The 16,962-nt window shown below is 46.2% G+C and overlaps 1 protein-coding gene across 1 annotated transcript in view; it reads right to left on the bottom strand.

The window, feature by feature from the left end:
- Positions 1 to 16,941, bottom strand: part of LOC139577966 (zinc finger CCCH domain-containing protein 13-like) — a 30,290-nt gene extending 13,349 nt beyond the window's left edge. The window contains exons 1-7 of the mRNA XM_071405087.1: positions 16,748 to 16,941; positions 13,725 to 15,848; positions 10,812 to 13,184; positions 8,847 to 8,982; positions 7,196 to 7,341; positions 6,568 to 6,654; positions 4,382 to 4,567 (exon numbers count right to left, since the gene is read on the bottom strand). Coding sequence (XP_071261188.1) covers positions 4,382 to 4,567; positions 6,568 to 6,654; positions 7,196 to 7,341; positions 8,847 to 8,982; positions 10,812 to 13,184; positions 13,725 to 15,812 — 5,016 coding nt within the window. The 5' untranslated portion in view covers positions 15,813 to 15,848; positions 16,748 to 16,941. The remainder of the gene's footprint in view (positions 1 to 4,381; positions 4,568 to 6,567; positions 6,655 to 7,195; positions 7,342 to 8,846; positions 8,983 to 10,811; positions 13,185 to 13,724; positions 15,849 to 16,747) is intronic.
- Between the last annotated feature and the right edge of the window lie 21 nt (positions 16,942 to 16,962).

Here is a 16,962-nt window from a genome sequence, read left to right as displayed (position 1 = left end):
CGTTGCGTCACCTTGAAATTGACAAATTGACATTTTTGGGTAAACAGTGTTTAACAGACAACTCAAGTTTGCAAAGCCAGTGTGGCTCCAAACACCAAATCGATCACTTGCAAATAATAGGCATTCCCAGCAGTACAGTTTGCAGTGCTTCTCGGAGCCATAGCGCTCGTAGTTGAAACTTTGAAAGTGGCGAGCGAACGAACCCCTTTCCCGCCTGTGACAGGCTTTGTGGCGTCGGGCGACCTCTCCTTACAATGTCTAACTTTTCTTGAAAAGTTCGTCTTGAGAATGGCGTTATAATTATATCCTCGACCAAATCGATATCTTCTCCTCCTTCCGCCATTGTGGGTTGAAAAAACAGCTTAGTAGAACGCGAATTAATTCGTTTATCAAATTCAGTTTCCTAGATCTGCATAGACCTGCCCATAGGACCTGCCTCTCAATATTGGTAATCCAATCAAAAGACGTGGACGCACTACGCCTGCTAGCTGGCTCCTGTGTAACACTGGAGCCAGCCAGCAGGCGTACAATAGCCAACTCTAAAGCTGATTGGTTGACACAAAATTTTAATTTCCATTCACTATAAGCTACAAGCGCCCGCACTGTTGATTCTGAAGGCCTGAGGGCAGATTTTAGACCCCTGGCAACACATGATGGCTGAATATGATTGGATAAAAGATCTAACATAAAGACCAGCCCTCCAAATCTCAACCTGGGGCTGGAAGCAGTGCAACCAAGAGGAAAGCTATGAAATGAAGAGTATAACTCTTACTCTGGGGAATAATTTAATACATATTTGTGGGAAAATATATTTAAAAAAAAATTATATTCTGATGATGTTTAGGCCAGCAGAGAAGGCCTTGCAGGCCCTGACGGCCCACCACTGCAAAAATGTTATAAATTGATTTGCATTTTAATGAGGGAAATAAGTATTTGACCCCTTCTCAATCAAAAAGATTTCTGGCTCCCAGGTGTCTTTCATACAGGTAACGAACGGAGATTAGGAGCACACTCTTAAAGGGAGTGCTCCTAATCTCAGTTTCTTACCTGTATAAAAGATACCTGTCCACAGAAGCAATCAATCAATCAGATTCCAAACTCTCCACCATGGCCAAGACCAAAGAGCTCTCCAAGGATGTCAGGGACAAGATTGTAGACCTACACAAGGCTGGAATGGGCTACAAGACCATCGCCAAGCAGCTTGGTGAGAAGGTGACAACAGTTTCTGTGATTATTCGCAAATGGAAGAAACACAAAAGAACTGTCAATCTCCCTCAGCCTGGGGCTCCATGCAAGATCTCACCTCGTGGAGTTGCAATGATCATGAGAACGGTGAGGAATCAGCCCAGAACTACACAGGAGGATCTTGTCAATGATCTCAAGGCAGCTGGGACCATAGTCATCAAGAAAACAATTGGTAACACACTATGCCGTGAAGGACTGAAATCCTGCAGCGCCCGCAAGGTCCCCCTGCTCAAGAAAGTACATATACATGCCCGTCTGAAGTTTGCCAATGAACATCTGAATGATTCAGAGGACAACTGGGTGAACGTGTTGTGGTCAGATGAGACCAAAATGGAGTTCTTTGGCATCAACCCAACTTACCGTGTTTGGAGGAGGAGGAATGCTGCCTATGACCCCAAGAAACCATCCCCACCGTCAAACATGGAGGTGGAAACATTATGCTTTGGGGGTGTTTTTCTGCTAAAGGGACAGGACAACTTCACCGCATCAAAGGGACGATGTACGGGGCCATGTACCGTCAAATCTTGGGTGAAAACCTCCTTCCCTCAGCCAGGGTATTGAAAATGGGTCGTGGATGGGTATTCCAGCATGACAATGACCCAAAACACACGGCCAAGGCAACAAAGGAGTGGCTCAAGAAGAAGCACATTAAGGTCCTGGAGTGGCCTAGCCAGTCTCCAGACCTTAATCCCATAGAAAATCTGTGGAGGGAGCTGAAGGTTCGAGTTGCCAAATGTCAGCCTCGAAACCTTAATGACTTGAAGAAGATCTGCAAAGAGGAGTGGGACAAAATCCCTCCTGAGATGTGTGCAAACCTGGTGGCCAACTACAAGAAACGTCTGACCTCTGTGATTGCCAACAAGGGTTTTGCCACCAAGTACTAAGTCATGTTTTGCAGAGGGGTCAAATACTTATTTCCCTCATTAAAATGCAAATCAATTCATAACATTTTTGACATGCGTTTTTCTGGATTTTTTTGTTGATATTCTGTCTCTCACTGTTCAAATAAACCTACCATTAAAATTATAGACTGATCATTTCTTTGTCAGTGGGCAAACGTACAAAATCAGCAGGGGATCAAATACTTTTTTCCCTCACTGTATGTATATACTGCTCTATACCATCTACTGCATCTTGCCTATGCTGCACGCCATCACTCATCCATATATTTATATGTACATATTCTTATTCATCCCTTTACATTTGTGTGTATAAGGTAGTTGTTGTGAATTTGTTAGATTACTTGTTAGATTTGAACTGCATAGTCAGAACTAGAAGCACAAGCATTTTGCTACACTCACATTAACATCTGCTAACCATGTGTACGTGACCAATAACATCTGCTAACCATGTGTATGTGACCAATAACATCTGCTAACCATGTGTATGTGACCAATAACATCTGCTAACCATGTGTACGTGACCAATAACATCTGCTAACCATGTGTATGTGACCAATAACATCTGCTAACCATGTGTACGTGACCAATAACATCTGCTAACCATGTGTATGTGACCAATAACATCTGCTAACCATGTGTATGTGACCCATGACATTTGCTTTGATTTGACCTTCGCAAACACTGTGCCAGACAATCTCAAAGAACAAAATCATTACCCCAATAGATCAATCACAGTCAGCAGTATTCAAAGTTCAAGAGTGGGAGAATAGAACAGAATAAAACAGAATAGAATAGAACAGAATAGAACAGAATAGAATAGAACAGAAAAAAATAGAACAGAATAGAATAAAACCGAATAGAATATAACAGAATAGAACAGAATAGAACAGAACAGAATAGAACAGAATAGAATAAAACCGAATAGAATATAACAGAATAGAACAGAATAGAACAGAACAGAATAGAACAGAACAGAATAGAACAAAATAGAACCGAATAGAATAAAACAGAATATAATAGAACAGAATAGAACAGAATAGAACAGAATAGAACAGAATAGAATAAATCAGAATATAATAGAACAGAATAGAATAGAACAGAATAGAACAGAACAGAATAGAACAGAATAGAATAAAACAGAATAGAACAGAATAGAACAGAATAGAACAGAATAGAACAGAACAGAATAGAACAGAATAGAACAGAATAGAATAAAACAGAATAGAATAGAATAGAACCGAATAGAATAGAATAAAACTGAATAGAATAAAACAGAATATAACAGAATAAAACAGAATAGAATAGAACAGAATAGAGTAGAATAAAACAGAATAGAATAAAACAGAATAGAACAGAATAAAACAGAATAGAATAGAACAGAATAGAATAGAACAGAATAGAACAGAATATAATAGAATAGAATTGAACAGAATAGAACAGAATAGAACAGAATAGAGCAGAATAGAACAGAACAGAATAGAACAGAATAGAACAGAATTGAACAGAACAGAATTGAACAGAATTGAACAGAATAGAACAGAATAGAACAGAATTGAACAGAACAGAATAGAACAGAATAAAACAGAATAGAATAGAACAGAATAGAACAGAATAAAACAGAACAGAACAGAATAGAACAGAATAAAACAGAATAGAATAAAACAGAATAGAACAGAATAGAATAGAACAGAATGGAATAGAACAGAATAGAACAGAATAGAATAGAATAGAATTGAACAGAATAGAACAGAATAGAGCAGAATAGAACAGAACAGAATAGAACAGAATTGAACAGAACAGAATAGAACAGAATTGAACAGAATAGAACAGAATAGAACAGAATTGAACAGAATATAATAGAACAGAATAGAATAGAACAGAATAGAACAGAATAGAATAAAACAGAACAGAATAGAATAAAACAGAATAGAACAGAACAGAATAGAACAGAATACAACAGAATAAAACAGAACAGAATAGAATAAAACAGAACAGAATAGAACAGAATAGAACAGAATTGAACAGAATATAATAGAACAGAACAGAATAGAACAGAATAGAACAGAATTGAACAGAATATAATAGAACAGAATAGAATAGAACAGAATAGAACAGAATAGAATAAAACAGAACAGAATAGAATAAAACAGAATAGAACAGAACAGAATACAACAGAATACAACAGAATAAAACAGAACAGAATCTTATTTTAAGGCTGCCAGCTCAGTACTCACGTCTTCTGACTCAAAGACATAGCAGATCATTCTGTAGTGCCTCTGTCCCTCTGAGGAGGAGAGATCAGCTTCACTACAGTCCTGCGAGGATGTTCCTGCCATACGGGTACGAGCCATCAGAACCACGATGCTCCCGATGTCTGCGATGTAGGATATGGAACGCAACGCACTGTCCATCAGCGTCTCCTGGGGGGATAAATAATATGTATAGCTGCTGTGGTAATAACTGTCCATCAGCGTCTCCTGGGGGGATAAATAATATGTATAGCTGCTGTGGTAATAACTGTCCATCAGCGTCTCCTGGGGGGATAAATAATATGTATAGCTGCTGTGGTAATAACTGTCCATCAGCGTCTCCTGGGGGGATAAATAATATGTATAGCTGCTGTGGTAATAACTGTCCATCAGCGTCTCCTGGGGGGATAAATAATATGTATAGCTGCTGTGGTAATAACTGTCCATCAGCGTCTCCTGGGGGGATAAATAATATGTATAGCTGCTGTGGTAATAACTGTCCATCAGCGTCTCCTGGGGGGATAAATAATATGTATAGCTGCTGTGGTAATAACTGTCCATCAGCGTCTCCTGGGGGGATAAATAATATGTATAGCTGCTGTGGTAATAACTGTCCATCAGCGTCTCCTGGGGGGATAAATAATATGTATAGCTGCTGTGGTAATAACTGTCCATCAGCGTCTCCTGGGGGGGATAAATAATATGTATAGCTGCTGTGGTAATAACTGTCCATCAGCGTCTCCTGGGGGGATAAATAATATGTATAGCTGCTGTGGTAATAACTGTCCATCAGCGTCTCCTGGGGGGATAAATAATATGTATAGCTGCTGTGGTAATAACTGTCCATCAGCGTCTCCTGGGGGGATAAATAATATGTATAGCTGCTGTGGTAATAACTGTCCATCAGCGTCTCCTGGGGGGATAAATAATATGTATGGCTGCTGTGGTAATAAGGCCCGAGGAGGTGTGGTATATGGCCAATATACCACGGCTAAGGGCTGTTCTTATGCAAGACCCATCGCGGAGTGCCTGGATACAGCCCTTAGCCGTGGTATATTGGCCATATACCACAAATCCCCGAGGTGCCTTATTGCTATTATAAACTGGTTACCAACGTAATTAGAGCAGTAAAAATACATGTTTTGTCATACCCGTGGTATACGGTCTGATATACCACGGCTGTCAGCCAATTAGCATTCAGGGCTCGAACCACCCAGTTGTTAAATGATATATATATATATATATAGATATAGCTGCTGTGGTAATAACTTAGTACTGTGTGGAGTAGACGGTCCTCAACAACATGTCCACAGGATGCTCCTAAAGCTAGAAAAGCAAGAGATAGGTCTCTTATGATAGTAGATCAGATTTTTTCAATAAGGAGAATAGGAATTGAAACCGAAATTTCAGTCAACTTCCTGAATTGAAATTACAACCCGACGGCAGATACAAAGCTAACACAGAGGTGAGTGTTTTCCCTGGACACATAGCTCAACACTGTAGGTACACACCTGGACACATAGCTCAACACTGTAGGTACACACCTGGACACATAGCTCAACACTGTAGGTACACACCTGGACACATAGCTCAACACTGTAGTTACACACCTGGACACATAGCTCAACACTGTAGTTACACACCTGGACACATAGCTCAACACTGTAGGTACACACCTGGACACATAGCTCAACACTGTAGGTACACACCTGGACACATAGCTCAACACTGTAGTTACACACCTGGACACATAGCTCAACACTGTAGGTACACACCTGGACACATAGCTCAACACTGTAGTTACACACCTGGACACATAGCTCAACACTGTAGTTACACACCTGGACACATAGCTCAACACTGTAGGTACACACCTGGACACATAGCTCAACACTGTAGTTACACACCTGGACACATAGCTCAACACTGTAGTTACACACCTGGACACATAGCTCAACACTGTAGTTACACACCTGGACACATAGCTCAACACTGTAGTTACACACCTGGACACATAGCTCAACACTGTAGTTACACACCTGGACACATAGCTCAACACTGTAGTTACACACCTGTACACATAGCTCAACACTGTAGGTACACACCTGGACACATAGCTCAACACTGTAGTTACACACCTGGACACATAGCTCAACACTGTAGTTACACACCTGTGTGTCAGCATTCAGCACTTTGACTGCTTTGGTGGAGATGAAGAGGTCAACTTCTGTCACCATCTGAGAGTCTTCATCTTGGCTCTGTGGGCAGCAGACATCATAGATAAGGGATTCAGCCGCGGGATGATTTTTCTCTTGAGCGGATGTTCGGGGTGCCGGAACATAATTACAAATCATTTGCAAATAAATTCATTAAAAATCCTACAATGTGATTTTCTGGATTTGTTTCTCTCCCATTTTGTCTGTCATAGTTGAAGTGTACCTATGATGAAAATTACAGGCCTCTCTCATCTTTTTAAGTGGGAGAACTTGCACAATTGTTGGCTGACTAAATACTTTTTTGCCCCACTGTATATATATTTTTATTATAATAATAATTTAAGAAAACTCTGTGAGGGGGGGGGGGGGCAAATATAATCACCACCAGTTGGGAAATCCTGTCATAAATGGTAGACACACAAAACATGGTAAAAAGGAGCCCTCCATCATGTGACTGAAAAAGCGTACTCCAACTGTGAGTTTTTTCAAAGGCAAAAATCCTTACTGTGGTTAGGGAGAATGCATATTCACTTCACCTGACATTGATCGATCCGAATATTAGGCAGGCAAATAAATAGACTACCTTGACCTGGCTGACAGCCTCCTGCGCCTGGGCCATGCGTGTTCCTTTAGACGGGTTCTTGTCAGACAGCAGCTGTGTGGAACCCAGGTAGTTAGCAGCAAAGATGATGCCATCGATCAGGTCCTCCGGCTCACACGGACCTGGGACTGGGCATGAGATTCAGAGTCAGGTTCAGAGTCAGATTCACATTTAGAATCAGAGTCAGAGTCACATTCAGAGTCAGATTCAGAGTCAGATTCACATTCAGATTCACATTCAGTCGGATTCAGAGTCAGACTAACATTCACAATCAGATTCAGAGTCATATTCACATTTAGAATCAGAGTCAGATTCACATTCAGTCAGATTCAGAGTCAGATTCACATTCAGAGTCAGATTCAGAGTCAGACTGACATTCACAATCAGTCAGATTCAGATTAACATTCAGATTCACATTCAGAGTCAGATTCACATTCAGAGTCAGATTCATATTCAGAGTCAGACTCACATTCAGAATCAGATTCAGATTAACATTCAGAGTCACATTCACATTCAGAGTCAGATTCACATTCAGTCAGATTCAGAGTCAGATTCACATTCAGAGTCAGATTCACATTCTTTGTCAGATTCAGAGTCAGATTCACATTCAGAGTCAGATTTACATTCAGATTCAGAGTCAGACTAACAATCACATTCAGAGTCAGATTCACATTCAGAGTCAGACTAACATTCACATTCAGAGTCAGATTCAGATTAACATTCAGATTCAGATTAACAGTCAGAGCCAGAGTCACATTCAGAGTCAGATTCACATTCAGAGTCAGATTCACATTCAGAGTCAGACTCACATTCAGAGTCAGATTCACATTCAGAGTCAGACTCACATTCAGAATCACATTCAGAGTCAGATTAACATTCAGAGTCAGATTCACATTCCGATTCAGAGTCAGACTAACAATCACATTCAGAGTCAGATTCACATTTACATTCAGATTCAGATTAACATTCAGAGTCAGATTCACATTCAGACTCACATTCAGAGTCAGATTCACATTCACATTGAGTCAGATTCAGATTAACATTCAGAGTCAGACTCACATTCAGAATCACATTCAGAGTCAGATTAACATTCAGAGTCAGATTCACATTCCGATTCAGAGTCAGACTAACAATCACATTCAGAGTCAGATTCACATTTACATTCAGATTCAGATTAACATTCAGAGTCAGATTCACATTCAGACTCACATTCAGAGTCAGATTCACATTCACATTGAGTCAGATTCAGATTAACATTCAGAGTCAGATTCACATTCAGATTCACATTCAAAGTCAGATTAACATTCAGAGTCAGATTCACATTCAGAGTCAGACTCACATTCAGAATCACATTCAGAGTCAGATTAACATTCAGAGTCAGATTCACATTCAGATTCACATTCACATTCAGAGTCAGATTCAAATTAACATTCAGAGTCAGATTCACATTCAGAGTCAGATTCAGAATCAGATACAGATTCGCATTCACATTCAGAAGGCCGTTATTGTCCCATTGCTGGGCAATATGGTTGCAGCAGTACAACAACGTCAAGGTGTGTACACACCAGAAACCAATCACATGCCCGTTACTCAGGTATGGAATCAATGAACTACACAGAGAAATTACATTTACCATCCACAAAGCTGGGGAACGAGGCGTTGTTCTGTGTTGGTTCAGGCTGAGGTGTGTTGTTGCTGTCCTTCTGTAGGGCCTGGGGCTCTGGGCAGTGGGGCCTGCCAGGCTGCTGCTCTGAGATATCGTGAGGCATCTGGAACAGACAGAGGGGAGATCTTACTAACAACTGGAGCAGACAGAGGGGAGATCTCACTAACAACTAGAAAAGACAGAGGGGAGATCTCACTAACAGCTAGAAAAGACAGAGGGGAGATCTTACTAACAACTAGAATAGAAAGAGGGGAGATCTCACTAACAACTAGAATAGAAAGAGGGGAGATCTCACTAACAGCTAGAAAAGACAGAGGGGAGATCTCACTAACAGCTAGAAAAGACAGAGGGGAGATCTTACTAACAACTAGAATAGAAAGAGGGGAGATCTTACTAACAACTAGAATAGACAGAGGGGAGATCTTACTAACAACTGGAATAGACATAGGGGAGATCTTACTAACAACTGGTGCAGAGAGAGGGGAGATTTTACTAACAACTGGAACAGACAGAGGGGAGATCTTACTAACAACTGGAATAGACAGAGGGGCGATCTTACTAACAACTGGAACAGACAGAGGGGAGATCTTACTAACAACTGGAATAGACAGAGGGGAGATCTTACTAACAACTGGAACAGACATAGGGGAGATCTTACTAACAACTAGAACAGCCAGAGGGGAGATCTTACTTACAACTGGAATCGACAGAGGGGAGATCTTACTAACAACTGGTGCAGAGAGAGGGGAGATTTTACTAACAACTGGAACAGACAGAGGGGAGATCTTACTAACAACTGGAATAGACAGAGGGGCGATCTTACTAACAACTGGAATAGACAGAGGGGAGATCTTACTAACAACTGGAGCTGATAGAGGGGAAATTTTACTGACAACTGGAACAGACATAGGGGAGATCTTACTAACAACTGGAATAGACAGAGGGGAGATCTTACTAACAACTGGAGCAGACAGAGGGGAGATTTTATTAACAACTGGAACAGACAGAGGGGAGATCTTACTAACAACTGGAATAGACAGAGGGGCGATCTTACTAACAACTGGAATAGACAGAGGGGAGATCTTACTAACAACTGGAATAGACAGAGGGGAGATCTTACTAACAACTGGAACAGACAGAGGGGAGATTTTACTAACAACTGGAACAGACAGAGGGGAGATCTTACTAACAACTGGAACAGACATAGGGGAGATCTTACTAACAACTAGAACAGACAGAGGGGAGATCTTACTAACAACTGGAATAGACAGAGGGGAGATCTTACTAACAACTGTAATAGACAGAGGGGAGGTCTTACTAACAACTGTAATAGACAGAGGGGAGGTCTTACTAACAACTGGAACAGACAGAGGGGAAATCTTACTAACAACTGGAATAGACAGAGGGGAGATCTTACTAACAACTGGAATAGACAGAGGGGAGATCTTACTAACAACTGGAATAGACAGAGGGGAGATCTTACTAACAACTGGAATAGACAGAGGGGAGATCTTACTAACAACTGGAATAGACAGAGGGGAGATCTTACTAACAACTGGAATAGACAGAGGGGCGATCTTACTAACAACTGGAATAGACAGAGGGGAGATCTTACTAACAACTGGAATAGACAGAGGGGCGATCTTACTAACAACTGGAATAGACAGAGGGGAGATCTTACTAACAACTGGAATAGACAGAGGGGCGATCTTACTAACAACTGGAATAGACAGAGGGGAGATCTTACTAACAACTGGAACAGACAGAGGGGAGATCTTACTAACAACTAAAGAGACGGAAACATGACCGGACTTCAGATGAGACTTAGCCATGTAGGTCAAATCTGGTGCAATGTTTGTTGTACATGGTTCCTGTCAAGTAAACTAATAACATAAAACAAACCCTGTTGAGTTGGCAGCATCAGGCGGTTACCTGTGTCTGTGTCTGTGTCCTTGTCTGTCTCTCCTCTTGGGACTCCCTCTGTGGCTCTGTGTTCTGATGTGGAGCTGGTGATACATTGACAGCCCTTGGATGGCTCTCCAGGCTGGGAGTGGAGTTAGAAGTAGGCCTTGGGCTGGGGCTGGTGGTGCTTTCTCTGCAATGCTGCTGGGTCTGTCTGCCCTGGCTCTCGGTCTGATAAGAGTGGGCCTGGATGTGGGCCTGGTGGCTCTCCTGGAGGGGAGGGGAGTCAGAGGGGGGCCTGGGACTGGTGGTGCTCTCTCTGCGATGCTGCGGTGTCTGTCGGGCGAGGGGAGTGTGGTCCTGTATTTGGGTCTTGTGGCTGGGAGGGGAGGCAGAAGTGGGCCGGGACCTGGGGAGACTCTCTCTGTAATGCTGCTGGGCCTGAGACTGGTCATTTTGGGCCTTACTGGGTGGGGAGTCGGAGTCGGGCCTGGGGCTGGTAAGACTCTCTCTACGGTGTTGCATGGTCTGCCAGGCCTCTTGCTGCCGAGGATGGTTCTGGGCCTGGGTCTGGTGGGTGGGAGGCGCGTCAGAAGTGATGGGACTCCCTCTCCGATCCTGGATTTGCCAGGCTTGGGTCTGGGCATCTGACTGCTGGATCTGGGCCTCTGACTGCTGGATCTGGGCCTCTAACTGCTGGGTCTGGGCCTCTGACTGCTGGATCTGGGCCTCTGACTGCTGGATCTGGGCCTCTGACTGCTGGATCTGGGCCTCTGACTGCTGGATCTGGGCTTCTGACTGCTGGGCCTGGGCCTCTGACTGCTGTGTCTGGGCCTCTGACTGCTGGATCTGGGCTTCTGACTGCTGGGCCTGGGCCTCTGACTGCTGTGTCTGGGCCTGGCTCTCCTGGCTGTGTGTCTGGGCCTGGCTCTCCTGGCTGTGTGTAGGCTCAGTGGTGAGACTCTCTCTGCGATCCTGAGTCTGCTTCTGGGTCTGGTTGGTGGAAGGGCAGTCAGAGGTGGGCCTAGGCCTAGGGCTGGGCCTGACGGAACCTTCTCTGTGGTGCTGCAGTGTCTGGGCCTGTGTCGGATGGGTGGGTGCTTGTCTCTTGTGGGTTTGGGCCTGTGTCGGCAGGACCTGTCGGGCCTGGGTCTGGGCCTGTGTCGGGTGGGTGTGGGTCTTTGCCGGATGGGCCTGTTTTGGGCAGATCTGGTGAGGCTGGGTGTGTGTCTGCTGGGCCTGGCTGTGCTGCGTTTGGGCCGGGGTTTGAGGAGGGTGAGGGTGTGGTGTGATGAAGTCAGATCTAGGTATAGAACTGATGGCACCGTCTCTGCAGTCCTGTGTCTTAGTCTGCTGGCTCTGTCGGGCGTCGCTCTGAGCCTCTAGGTGGTGGTTCTGTGTTGGGTGGGCTTTTGTCGGTCCAGTATGGCCCTCTGTCAGGTAGGTTTGGGTCTGGTAGGCCTGTTTTGGGCGGGTCTGGGTGTGGGATTGTGTCTGGTGAGGTTGTGGGGTGCTGGGGCTGGGCCCAGATCTAGGCCTGGGCCTAGGCCTTGGTGGTCTGGGCCTGATGGCAGCCTCTCTGCAATCCTGTGTCTCTGAGCTGCTGCTACTGCTCATACATACCTTCATCTCAGATACTATCTGGCCAGTGTCTTCCTCCCTGTCAGTCTCCCTCCCGACCCTTCCTCCTTCCCTCCCACTCCTTCCTCCTCCCCTCTCACTCCTCCCACCTCGTCCTCCTCCCCTCCCCTGCCTCTTCACCTCCTTATGGGCCCTTTGAGGAGCATCACAAGTCCAATCCCTTCCCCCCCCACTTCCCCTATAGGGGGCCCTTTGTGGGGACTCTGAGACACACACTGAGATCATTCTGTCCTCAGGGGTGTCACAGTTTCTCAAAGAGTAGACCTTACCATCTTCCCTGTCCCTTTCACCCCTCTCTCCCTTTCTCATTCTCTCTCCCTCCCTCTCTCCCTCTCTCACCCTCTGCCTCTCTCTTACCCTCTCCCCCTCCCTTTCTCCTGCTCTCATCATCCTCCCCCCCTCCCTCTCTCCTGCTCTCATCCTCTCCTCCTCCCTCTCTCCCACTCTCACCCTCACCCCATCCATCTCTCCCTCTCTCACCCTCTCCCTCTCTCTCATCCTCTCCCCCTCCCTCTCTCCCACCCTCACCCCATCCCTCTCTCCCTCTCTCATCCTCTCCCCCTCCCTCTCTCCCTTTCTCATCCTCTCCCCCACCCTCATCCTCTCCCTCTCTCTCATTCGCTCCCCCTCTCTCATCCTCTCCCCTTCCCTCTCTCCCGCTCTCATCCTCTCCCCCACCCTCTCTCCCTCTCTCATCCTCTCCCCCTCCCTCTCTCCATCTCTCATCCTCTCCCCCACCCTCTCTCTCATCCTCTCCCCCTCCCCCTCTCTCATCCTCTCCCTCTCCCCCTCCCTCTCTCCCTCTCTCATCCTCTCCCCCTCTCTCTCTCCCTCTCTCCTCCTCTCTCCCTCCCTCATCCTCTCCCCCACCCTCTCTCTCATCCTCTCCCCCTCCCTCTCTCCCTCTCTCATCCTCTCCCCCACCCTCTCTCTCATCCTCGCCCCCACCCTCTCCCTCTCTATCATCCTCTCCCCCTCCCTCTCTCCCTCTCTTATCCTCACCCCATCATTCTCCTGGTGGCTGGTAGTGATTTTCTTTTCCTGCTCTCTGTCCTCTGTCTCTTCAGACTCCTCCTCTGTGTACGTGGTCACATCCCGCTCTTCCTCTGTTTCACCAGTTTCATCTGGGAAATTCTCCTCCTCCTGCCCCTCCACCTCCTCCTCCTCCACCTCCTCCTGCCCCTCCACCTCCTCCTCCTGCCCCTCCACCTCCTCTTCCTCCTCCTGTCCCTCCACCTCCTCCTGTCCCTCCACCTCCTCTTCCTCCTTTTGTCCCTCCACCTCCTCCTCCTGCCCCTCCACCTCCTCCCCCTGCCCCTCCACCTCCTCTTCCTCCTCCTGCCCCTCCACCTCCTCTTTTTCTTCCTTGTCTCCAGCCTTGGGTGTCTGATGTGGATTGTCATTGAACTGATGGTAATGCTCAGAAGAGCTACAGGGTTTTCTATCTTTATCCTGCATCTCCTCAGACTCAGGGCCGTACAGTGGCCTTGTGGGTTTGTATTGTACAGTGGTGCTGTTGTCCCCCTCCAGGCTGTCCCCCTCCAGGCTGTCCCCCTCCACACTACCCTCCACATAGGTACCATCCTCATCTTCTACATAGGTGGAATCCTTGGGGCAATAGGGTCCATCCTCACATTCTTCTACGTAGGTTTCATCTTCATGCCTCACATACGTTCCGTCTTCGTCTTCTATGTAAGTTCGGTCTTCACATTCCACGAAGGTTCCGTCTTGGTGTTCAATGTAGGTTCCGTCTTGGTGTTTCACGTAGGTTCCGTCTTGGTGTTTCGTGTAGGTTCCGTCTTGGTGTTTCACGTAGGTTCCGTCTTTGTGTTTCGTGTAGGTTCCGTCTTGGTGTTTCGTGTAGGTTCCGTCTTGGTGTTTAATGTAGGTTCCGTCTTGGAGTTTCACGTAGGTTCCGTCTTGGTGTTTCACGTAGGTTCCGTCTTGGTGTTTAATGTAGGTTCCGTCTTGGAGTTTCACGTAGGTTCCGTCTTGGTGTTTCACGTAGGTTCCGTCTTGGTGTTTCACGTAGGTTCCGTCTTGGTGTTTCACGTAGGTTCCGTCTTGGTGTTTCACGTAGGTTCCGTCTTGGTTTTTAATGTAGGTTCCGTCTTGGTGTTCCACATAGATACCATCCTGCGGCTCAGGGTAGTACCTCACCTCCATACCCTGGTCTTCCACCCGCAGCACCTGATCAATGTCTTGCTCCACACCTTCCACATCTGAACCCACATTGTCGTACTCTGAGCAGCTGTCCTCCTCCTCCTCCTCCTCCTCCTCCTCCTCCTCCTCCTCCTCCTCCTCCTCCTCCATGCTGTCAGAGGTGGTGGTGTCACCGGGCAGGTTCAGAGAGAGCTTGGAGGAGAGACTAGCTCTAGCAGGGACAGGAAGAGGTGAACTGGAGGGACTAATCAGACACGGCTGGTAAGGACTGGCACTGGTAAGGACAGGTGATGGTTTAACAGCCCTGGACTGTCTCTCCTGACTGGATGGTGAGTCAGAGGTGGGCCTGGTGCTGGGGCTTGTTGGACTCTCTCTGAGATGCTGCTGTGTCTGTCGGGGCTGGGCCTGGGCGTCTGACTGCAGAGGGTAGTTCTGGGCCTGGCCGTCTGACTGCCGAGGGTAGTTCTGGGCCTGGGCGTCTGACTGCAGAGGGTAGTTCTGGGCCTGGCCGTCTGACTGCCGAGGGTAGTTCTGGGCCTGGCCGTCTGACTGCCGAGGGTAGTTCTGGGCCTGGGCGTCTGACTGCTGAGGGTAGTTCTGGGCCTGGGCGTCTGACTGCAGAGGGTAGTTCTGGGCCTGGGCGTCTGACTGCTGAGGGTAGTTCTGGGCCTGGGCGTCCGACTGCTGAGGGTAGTTCTGGGCCTGGGCGTCTGACTGCCTAGGGTAGTTCTGGGCCTGAGTAATTTTGCTGTAGGCCTGGGATGGGCGGGCCTGTGTTGGACTAGCAGGGACAGGGACAGGTGCTGCAGGCCCAGGGGTCCTCTCATCATTGTTATTGTCCAGCTCCTCATTGCTGGTGCTCTGCGAGTGCTGAGGAGGGCCTTCACTCTTCAGACTCTGAGTTCCATCATGTAGTCTTTCAGTTGGGCCTTTGCTGCTCAGACCCCAGGGTTCTTCATCAGTAGGCTCCCCTGTGGATAGGGGGTCAGGGCAGGGTGGAGGGCCCTTACTCCTCAAACTCTGTGGTCTTTCTTTCTGAGGTCCTTCATCATGAGGTCCTTCATTAGACTCCTCTGTGGATCCTGTGGGACCCGGGCTGGGCGGAGAGCTGGGGGCCAATATTCTCCTAATAGTCCCTGGCTTCTTTTCTATGGATCCTCCTGGGCACGACGAAGGGCTGGGTCCCAGGATTCTGGTGATCTTCCCTGGTTTCTTCCCATGAGCCATGGCTCAGGCTGGCCTATCCCAACACTATCCTCAGTCCTAGAATAACACAGCAATGAACCCGTGGTCAAATTATAATTGGAATTGCATATCGGGTTTACAAGCCAAACCTATGCCTAGGAGATAGTTTACTAGTTCTATTTACACAGCTAGACCAAATAAGGGTGTACGGGAACGCATGCAATCCCCAAGTGAGCGAAATCAAATGGTTTATTCTTCTAAAACTGCGTCACTACACATCTGTGTTCAATAATACCCGCCAAACACACACATCTAAATGCGAAATGTCCCTGTCCATGGTGTTGAACTGTACAGACGACTGATGCTATTTGTAGTAGGACTTTTTGTTGATCATTATGACGTGTTGCAAATGCTGTTGCTAGTGTGGATTTTATAAAATCTCACGCGAGATTATTCAATTTGCACACTGCAGATAATCAGATGATAAACGATCGCGCCAAACTTTTGCCGCAACTGCAGGGGTAGTGTTGTTGGAAAACTGTTCCTCGAGCACAGGACAGGGAAACGCACGTATTCGTTCTATCTCCAACCTATTTCTTAAATCGGATCCGCGTTTTCACTGCACTCAGCATATTATCCCTGTCTTTCGTAAAACGCAGGGATGGTTTTCTCATCCATTCTCTGAAAATCCCGATTCGTCACATTGATCTATAGCCATGTAAATCGCAGACAGACAACCCGTTAAGTTCTTATAAGCACAATTAACATCGACCTTGATTTGAATGATTTCTCATTGAGACTGCATCACGCTGGTGTAGTGTTATAGGCTAATTAGGCGGTGGTGTGTGCCATGATTCCTCTGTGTCATTAGGACCACATCTTTATAATAAGGATCTCAGATGCAAACTGAATATGCTACTGATCTCTTTCTGTTTAAGCGTCCTAATCAAAACAATATAGGCTAATATCCGACTTACCAGCATCGACTGATGATAGGATCTTAGCTCCTTTGAAATTATTGCCTATGTCCCGATCAGATATTTGCCTTAGAAACCCCGGAATATGGTGAATTTGGAAGCCAGGGGCAAGTAGCCCTGGAACCTGTGTAAGGAATACCCCATGCAGGCTCTATTCTCTCCTTAGTACGTGCGGGCAGCACCCTGATGAAATGGTCTGGTCCATCTGATCTCAA

Source organism: Salvelinus alpinus, chromosome 6 (assembly GCF_045679555.1).
Source record: "Salvelinus alpinus chromosome 6, SLU_Salpinus.1, whole genome shotgun sequence".
NCBI classification, from domain to species: Eukaryota; Metazoa; Chordata; class Actinopteri; order Salmoniformes; family Salmonidae; genus Salvelinus; species Salvelinus alpinus.
Note: the sequence above shows the minus strand (reverse complement) of the source record. Positions and strands in the feature narration are given on the sequence as shown.